This window comes from Amphiprion ocellaris, chromosome 6, assembly GCF_022539595.1.
Source record: "Amphiprion ocellaris isolate individual 3 ecotype Okinawa chromosome 6, ASM2253959v1, whole genome shotgun sequence".
Lineage (NCBI taxonomy): Eukaryota > Metazoa > Chordata > Actinopteri > Pomacentridae > Amphiprion > Amphiprion ocellaris.
Window position 1 is genome coordinate 18,962,023 of NC_072771.1, and position 9,386 is coordinate 18,971,408.

At 36.2% G+C, this 9,386-nt stretch overlaps 1 protein-coding gene across 1 annotated transcript; it reads right to left on the reverse strand.

The window, feature by feature from the left end:
• Nucleotides 1-5,592: 5,592 nt before the first annotated feature.
• Nucleotides 5,593-8,649, reverse strand: tmem230b (transmembrane protein 230b). The gene is made up of 3 exons (XM_023288102.3): nucleotides 8,297-8,649; nucleotides 6,371-6,493; nucleotides 5,593-6,257 (listed from the first exon to the last, which is right to left on the reverse strand). Exons 1-3 carry the CDS (start codon nucleotides 8,390-8,392, stop codon nucleotides 6,117-6,119), a joined length of 360 nt encoding a protein of 119 aa, XP_023143870.1. The 5' UTR covers nucleotides 8,393-8,649; the 3' UTR covers nucleotides 5,593-6,116.
• Nucleotides 8,650-9,386: the final 737 nt, after the last annotated feature.

The following is a 9,386-nucleotide window of genomic DNA, read 5'->3' on the forward strand; positions in this document are numbered from 1 at the left end:
ACCGCAGCCGCGTCAAGTCACACACAGCAAGGCCAGCATACTTCCGGTCAGCCCGCTCAAAATAAAACCCAAAAACAATACAGGTACACGGAACTACAGGCTGATCGTTGCTGGTGTCAGTCTGAATTTCTATCATCAAATAGGTGGAGAATGAGTTGACTAAAACTGCAGTAATCCATGTATAGGTTTTGTCAGTTGGGAATGAATAATACCAGTGAGGTTTTTCTCAGTTTTTTAATGCTTGGATGGGCATTTACAAAGTTTTTAATGTGAAAATTTACAAGTTAATTCTAATGTTGTTCATAGAGGACATTTAGAAATGTAAATTCACAGTTATTTATATGGCACAATTAAAACAATGAAGGTTAAGACCCTACAATGTTATCAATTATGCGAATATTACCGTTAAGGCATTGCAGTATTAAATTCACCTTTACTAACTTAAACGTTAAAGTGAAGAACCTACAATGCTATACACTCTACCTGACAAACTACATGACTAAGGTGTAAATAGGTGTAAATACTGAATGACTCCAGGGTTCTGGTATCCTGCATGCTGCTTCACTGTCACATGGGGCCACTACAGCATAAAAAGTCATCCTTAAAACTGTAATTTGGATTTCTTGGTAAGTAGGATTCTCCAGATTTTCTAGGTTTGGGTTTTAAAGTGACAGTTTCTCTGTCTCAACAGCACATAATACCGTGACTACGTTAAGTAGAAACCAAAATTAAGTGCCATAAATAACAATGAAAGGATTAATTATATAATCAACTCAGTGCTGCAAAGTAAAAAATAATAATATTGCACAACTTAACAAGCAATATCAGTACGGTAAAGGTTAAAAATTCTAAATAACAGTGATAATTACCTTAAGTTGCAGTTTTACTGATAACACGTGTTTTTGCTTTGTCCAAGACTGTCCAAAGTCACTGCTCTGACAAAGGCCTAACTCTTATTAGTACTGGCAGCTGTAGCCGAAAATGAATGAAAATTACTGTATTTGCTCAATTATGGAATGGCATTTTGTCAAAAATAAGACAAATATTAATACCTAAATCAGTGAATAATCATATGAAATATATTATTCTGATTTTTAAAAAAAATCCTGATAGCCTCATTTATTTATATTAGCATTTTTCAATTAGAATATTTATTTTTTATTCCAAATTCAATATGTACTTTTCACGTTTAAAATCCAGATCCAGTTTCAAAACCAGATGAAACGCATAAGAGAGAAAACAAAATATGTGAATTACTAAAAAGTAAACAGTGAATTATTTCACTTTGAGGGCGTACCTCAGGACAAGCTTTTACTTTGACGCGTCACTACCGGATGTCCTTCAGTGCTTCAGCTGTCTGTGTGTACCTTGACGCTGCTGGTACTTTAGCGCCTCAGACAAAAGCGCCTTTCGGTGGGAAACACTGGTGGTCGTAACAAAAGGGAAACACACGCATAAAACGCACATTTAGCTCGTTTAGTAAAGCGCCAAGCAAATATGCGACAAAAGATATGTTGTTTGGTGAAGCCTCATATCGTGTGTGACATTTTTCCCTGAATATAAAATGGAAAACGAGAGATATTCTAAGTAATTTGCCAGATTCATTGAGTTTGGTTTTACTAAGCACCACACATACACTGCTAACGCCTTCTTCAAATAAAATAAATTTTATATAAGATTGAACTAATTAAGAACGTCAGTTTAGTGAGATTATCATAGTTCATGTAAGATTTATGTTTCTATATTAATACCATGTTGATAGTAACCTGATTTTTGTGTCAAGTGTAAAAAAAAAAAAAAAAAAAAAAAAAAAAGCCTTCTTGAAAATAGTGGTTTTTTTAATCTTAAAATACCTGACATTTTAACAACTTTCATGCCAGTGAAATGTGTATTTTGGACAATAAGCTGACCCTAAACTGATAAAAGAAAAAACAAAATAGCATCATGAACCGCTCTTAGTCACACTGCTGTTCAAGCTATTAGCTAGTTAGTTAGCTTTCCGTTAGCTAACAAAGCTAGCAATAGCCAGTTATTATTATTTTCTCTAACCTCAAATGTATTATTCAGAAAGGCAATACATATAAAAATAAATTGTGTAGACATAAATGTGTGAAAATGTTCAACCTTGTGTCTTTTGTTTCAGTTTTTACCTAAATTAGCAATCCTGCTAATATGTTAGCATTAGCTATGTCGTTTTGCGAACTGAAATGTAACTGCACCTAATGCTGAGCCTGGCTAACTCTTAGGAACTTTACAGTGAAAGACATTTGGTACCTTACCTCTAAACCACTTCTTGTGATGTCCTAACAAAATGAGCAGGATGAGTAACTCTACTATCATATATGAGGGGAGGGGTTGTTGGGTCTTATTTACTTTTTAGTTTAAATGAGCCAATCCAATGCCAGACATCCTGTGTGTCATCACCATAGACTGTATAATACATTTTTATATATTTATTATACAGTCTATGATCACCACAGGACCTGTTTACACGTAAGAAGGACTAACAGCACATATTTACTTTAATAAGGTAGCACAGGCAACATTTAATGGCAGGAAATAAAATGTAATTCCATTATAACTTGGTTGACAATACCTAGTTTACTTACCTTAAAGAGTTACTGACATGGTGAGATTTAATATGATCTCAACTGTGCACGTACACAGCTAAATTGAAGATATCTCTCCAATATACTTTACACTCATTTTGTGCTTTGTTAAATGTCAGCTCAACAGTTTAAATGGCTCTAAACTAGTGCCGCTACACTAGGTTTGAAGGTTTTTATGTAAAAACAGTAATTTTCCATGGACAGGAGTGCTTGTCTTGAAGTTGTTTTATGTTCCCATGAAAGTAATCCCTTTGTGAATTAAAATGGCTTAGCTGTAACTCTGCACACAGATGTTTCTTCTAAACTGTACAGATTTATTTATGAAGTTCGCTGTAACTCGAGCACACCAGCTCGCCTACAACTCTGCTCACTGTAAACCTACTCTACCCTGCACAATGGCATGCTGTAGAGTAATTCAGTCATACATGTAGAAACCGTAAAGTGATTCTAAAGAATGCAATTGCAATGCTCAGCAGTGCTTTTGACTGCTTATTTCACTCATGATGTGTATTTCAGTGTATAAAAACACCATATGAACATGTTAACAAGGTAAAAAAAAAATCATTTTCACCTCACAGAAGTTTTAAAAGCACCAAGGTTTATTAGAGAGCACACATCAACATGGAAGATAAAGTACAAATACAGCACAGTTACCAGGAACAATGCAGTAAATCTCTATTTTCTGTAAGAGGTTTTATGCGCGACTGCTTATTGAAAAGATAGGCCGCATTTAGTGGGGAAAAAAGTTTCTGAGCTGATTTAAAGTGCATTATCTAATCAGACTAATACCATTTTGTCGTCGCTCGCTGATTGAGTGGACACATTTAGGCAATGAAAGAGAAACAAAGCACAAGGAACTATCTCTTAAATTGTCCACTTAGCAAACAGCAGGTTGCCAGACATCCGAATGGATTATGGAAGTCCAACCTTTACTAGCGGTGTGTTCTACATATGACATTATCCTGCTGAAAATTGGAGTGGCAGCCTTACCTTTAACCAGTACACTTTCAAATTATGCTGAAACCGATTAGAGGAGTAAAGGTTTGTTGGTGCAGATTAACAGAATGTCAGGTCTTAATTGCTTGTGTATTCCCGTTTGGCTGTGGTTACTCTCACAGACCAGGTGCACCATATGGAGATCAAAGGATTGGATTTAATCACATGGAATCCTTCAAGAAAGACCAACTAGGAAGAGTAAGGAGGCACTGACTGAAGGGTAAGGCAAACCATGCCTTACAGTGTGTTGATCATATTGTAGAAAACAAACAGCACCTAAAAGACAGACTTAAATTAAAACTGCTGCACCTTCTGAACCACCCTGAATAAGGTCTTAGCAGAAAGAAAACCTCCTAAAGTTTCGTGTGAAAGTTGCAGAAAGCCTGTATGTTGAATAGGTAGAAAATGTATTATTTCTATCCACTTGAAATAAAACTTTACGTTTTTCAGTATAAATAATTTCTATACCATTTGTAGTCCTGTAACTTTTGCCATGAAATACTACAAGACCTGACTTTGGATAAAGTGTGCTTTGGCTGCTCTCATGTAAAATACATAATAATATACACTACTAGTCAAAAGTTTGGACACACCTTCTCATTCAGTGCTTTTTATGTATTTGTCTTATTTTCTACATTGTAGATTAATGCTGTAGATTAACGCTTTGTCTACAACATAATTCCACATGTATTCTTTTGTAGTTTTGATGTCTTCAGTATTAATCTACAAATGTATAAAATATATATATTTTTAAAACTATTGAATGAGGAGGTGTGTCCAAACTTTTGACTGGTATTGTGTATATATATATATATATATATATATATATATATATATATATATATATATATATATATATATATATATATATATATATATATATATATATATATATATATATATATATATATAAAAAATGTATTTTTGTTGCAAAGACGGGGACATTCTGAATCCTGTGACACCACGTACGTCTGTTTACTTGTGCCTGGGAAAACCCCAAGAAGAAAGGGGAAGTGAACGGAGTTTATGGGTATAGATATCTCCTGGAAAAGTCATACAGTCATATATAATGCCAGTCTACCACTTAGCTTACTCTGTACAGTCTGACATCTTTGCCCATGTTTATTATCTGAAATTCATTTAACTTGACAGTTTTGGCTTCCATTTTCCCTGCCAATGAGATTGCAGGTGGACTATCTCACATTAAAGAATACAGTCGTTCCTCGCCACATACCTCGTTCACTTTTCACAGTTTCACAATATTGCAGATTTTTAAATTGTATTTGGTATTGTGGACTTTTCGCTGTATCGCAGTATTTTTATATATTCATTATTTTAATTATTTTGCAGTAAAATAAGCATGTTCTAGCCTAGAAAAATTGAAAATGATTATTATATATACATGTGTATATATATATATATATATATATATATATATATATATATATATATATATATATATATATATATATATATATATATATATACACACACATATATATATATAATTAAAACATATTTAAAGAATATTTCATCAAAATAAAATGCGTAGCGTACAGCGCTGATTGGCTCAGCAACCGTAGCAACAGTCTCCTCCGTCTCCCGTGTATAGCAGCATTCAGCATTTCCTCTTCTCCATCCTCACTGTGCAGTACATTCATCTCATCGTCATCAGTACAGCATAGCTAATTCATCTTCATCTTAGTTGTAGTATATTCACTGGTGAGTACCCATATAGAATTTTATATGTTGTTAAAATTACGTAGGTTTAAGAGTGTAGAAAGTATTGAAGAGCATAGGAAGTGTTTATGAGTGTGTGGGGAAGGTAAAGAACAGTGTGAGAAATGTTTGCAAGACTGTGGGGAGGGTTTATAAAGCCTTAAAATATATATAAATAATAAAATAAATGTGGTTGCTACTTCGTGTTTTTTCACCCATTGCGGGGGGTCTGGAACATAACCCCCACGATAGACGAGGGACCACTGTACACTGAATAAAATGTCAGTTTTATTTGGCATACACATGATTTGATTCTGTTTTGGAGGGAAAAAAAACTGAAATTATTACTTTAATACGTTTATGCTACCATAGTGGTTACTGTCCTCTACATATAACCTAAAACACATTATCCCAGTAAGAGGCCATGATCTGACATTTGAGCTTTAACATGATTTAAACATTTGGTAAATACCATCTCTCTGTGATTACTGATGATGTAAATGATAATGGCAAAAATGGCCAAGTACAAATAAAAAAAAGGAAATATGGGTTTATTATTCATCAAGCTAACAAAACAAATGTACAAATGAAACAATATACTGATCTGGTTTCTTAACAGCAGCGTAGAATTTCTACGGAGGCATACAAATCCTCCAGAGGAACGCTATAATTAAGAGGAATGATGAGACATCATTTTCTTTAAAGGTATTACTACCTTAAATTCAGCACAAGCAGCACAGTGTATGATTTCATGTTAGCACAGCAGGACTGAGGCTGACGCTGTGGTGTAGCTCAGTCATCAAAGTCTGGGATATCATCATAGGAGTACCCTGGGTAGCCCTTTGATGCATAGTAAGCTATCCGTAGGTGGTAAATTCCAGGCAGGAAGACGAGGATCCCGATGATGAGGACGGGCACAGTTCGGTCTGAGTGCTGAAAGAAAGAAAACACTTGTTCAGTCAAGATTAACAGACTGTTTGTTCTGTGTGACGCTGGAAAAAAAAGGTTGAAAAAAATAAGAATCTCTGCTTTGAAAAAGTACTCACAGTGACGCCGAAGTAACCGGCCAGGAGAAGGGCGCCGATGATGATCAACAGAGAGCCGATTAAGAAGAGGACAGTGGCGAGAGCGATGGCTTTGTATGGGACCTTGGGTGGGCTCCTTTTGAACTGCAGAGGAGGAGAAAATTTTAATTAAACCACTTTCCTCTGACACATGAGGCCCTCTACAGCGCTGTTTGTTTTCCCACTCATTCACTCCATTAATCTGACTCATAAAGTGCTACAAGTTCTCGCAAAAATCTGTGACTGCTAGACAGATATTTTCTATCAAGTTAAACGTATAATCCATGAAGCTGTCATGTTATATCATGTATTGAAGGACGTAAATAAGTTGGTCAATAATGTGGTGAGCATTTTCCAACTGTCACAACAAAGTTATTTGTTTGTTGAGTACCATTCTGCCTCTGAAACACACATATACTGTCTTCTGTCACTCTGGAGGAGCTTCTTTCACGTATGACACAATAACCCTGATGAGAATATTAGGGTGATTTTAGCTTGTGATTGGAGATGAGCCAAGAAAAAAAAACATAAGAAATGAAAGCTTCACCTTCTTTAGACATTGAAGGAAATCATTCTCTACTCACTTTTTAAAAATCTGTGTCTTACACATTACGTTTAAGTGTAATAAATAAATAAATTGTTGTAATGTGTAGGAATGTCACCAAGTACATTTACCCAAGTGGTGCAATTAGGCACAAGTTTGAGGTACCTGTGCTGTACTTCAGTGTTTTCATTTCATGCTACTGTCTGCTTTTTCCACAACATCTCGGTGTATATTTACTTTGCAACCTCTGTTACAATAAGATTAATTCATTATGAAAATAATAATTAACAGCAGCTATTAGTTCAAAATAAGCTCAGTCTCAACCAATTACATCAGTAAAATTACGCATGTACATGAATGCATTGTTAGTAATAATATAATGATGACAGATGTATAATATAAGAGTCACAAGGGATATTTTTCTGAAAAAAAAACGTTAACACTTTCAATTAGGGCTGAATGACATTTGCATTTATTTGAATAAACCATGTGTGCAACAATTTTAGTGGAAATTGTATGTTTCCATTTCTTTTATCCATCCATTATCTATACACCGCTTAATCCTCACTAGGGTCGCGGGGGGGGGGCTGGAGCCTATCCCAGCTGACTCGGGCGAAGGCAGGGGACACCCTAGACAGGTCGCCAGTCTGTCGCAGGGCCACATACAAAGACAAACAAGCACTCTCACATTCACACCTACGGGCAATTTAGAATAATCAATTAACCTCAGCATATTTTTGGACTGTGGGAGGAAGCCGGAGTACCCGGAGAGAACCCACGCATGCACAGGGAGAACATGCAAACTCCATGCAGAAAGATCCCGGGAAAGCCGGAACGCGAACCAGGGACCTTCTTGCTGCAAGGCGAAAGTGCTAACCACTACGCCACTGTGCAGCCCTCCATTTCTTTTATGTGACAGGAAAATATATGATATAGATATTATGTTGTAATTTTACTGAGGTCTGTACCAATTACGCATGTGTCCTTAGGTCTTGCAAATATTATATATAAGGTGGTATGTTGTGTCAAAAAGTTGCAATTTGGATATTGCACTTCCATCCTGCAAATTAAATCACATTTTAATATATAATATTAATTGTTCAGTCCTACTTTCGGTACATTTATGTGATGATACTTACAGACTTTTACTTCAACAACATTTTCAATGCAATGATTTACCTCCCCCACTATAGTTAATGTTTAGAAGATGATGAACTACAACCTTCAGTCTATAATTATAGTAAGGCAGTCATTACTGATAAGAACTGCATTACACGTCATGTATCACACTGTAATCCCTGAGGGGTATTGATCGACTTTCTACCCCCTCACAGTACAATCTAGCAATAGTGGCAACGTCTTACCTGTAAATCAATGTATCCGTCATCATCAGTGGCTAACCTGGAGTACCTAACTTTGCTGTTGGAAATCCCCTGGGACACAACACTGCGAGCAGGCATCTTCCTCGGCTGCTAGTTAGCTTGCTAACACTTTGTTTTCAGTGTTTTCAATGCGACAGAAGCAGCTCAGCTACAGAAGCATAAACGACGCGGCAGCCTTCATCGCTCACAAGCTGTCACCACCGAAATAAAGTAAAATATTACACTTAAACTAATGTAAGGCGGTTACAACTACTTTAAACGCGTTTTGAGACGAGTTAACAGCGGGGTGGTGTCTGTTTGTTACCTTCTGCATGTAAGGAGCTTCCGTGTTTTTGATACGCAACCACTCTGCGCATGCGCAAATTGAAGCGTTTAGTGATTGGGCGGAATTCTCGGTTGTAAAATGTAAAATATTAATGTTAGTTGTTAAAGTTTAGAAAGTAAAACCACTTTAAGGAAAGCACACCAAATCAAAGTGTTAACTCACTCACTTTGAATTCAAAAGGTGATTTGCACCGCGATGTGGCTGCCACAAGAGGGCGGTGTCGAGCGTCATTTAAATGACCAGGTCGCTGTCACTCTGCTGTCAGGATCACAGATACAGTCTGTGGTCAGGATTCATCTCTTCCTGTGGATGTTCATTTCCTGAGGTGTTCTCTCAGGTCAGCTTTTTTAATCACACTGTGATCTCAAAAGATGGAATTTCTGTTTAGGCTGCAGATATCTGATACAGTTCCAAGTTACAGAGAGTGAAGAACACAGTCATCCCCCGAGGGTGCACAATATTTATTTTACATACTTGCATTAAATATTTAACAAATAGAAAATAGAAGCATTCACAGACTCTCACACGCTGTACCATTATATTAAAAATAATGCACGTCTGCCGCTTTTCACTCACTAATGCATCTTTGTGATTCCCAGTTTCCCCAAATTTTGGTTAAGGCCATGATTTGTAAGAAAAACTGCTGCATCTACTTGTTTAATAGTAAAAGCAGTCTCTTCCTGTATGAGAGGAGTTGCTTCAGTCATCTGTGTATGCAAAGTTATCTCTGCCAGATATCAGCCATCT

Coding starts and splice junctions, on each gene's coding strand:
- tmem230b (XM_023288102.3), bottom strand. CDS start 8,392: ATGCCTGCTCGCAGTGTTGTGTCCCAGGGGATTTCCAACAGCAAAGTT. Junction 6,494..8,296: donor ACGGATACATTGATTTACAG/GTAAGACGTTGC, acceptor CCTCCTCTGCAG/TTCAAAAGGAGCCCACCCAA. Junction 6,258..6,370: donor CCGGTTACTTCGGCGTCACT/GTGAGTACTTTT, acceptor TCTTTCTTTCAG/CACTCAGACCGAACTGTGCC.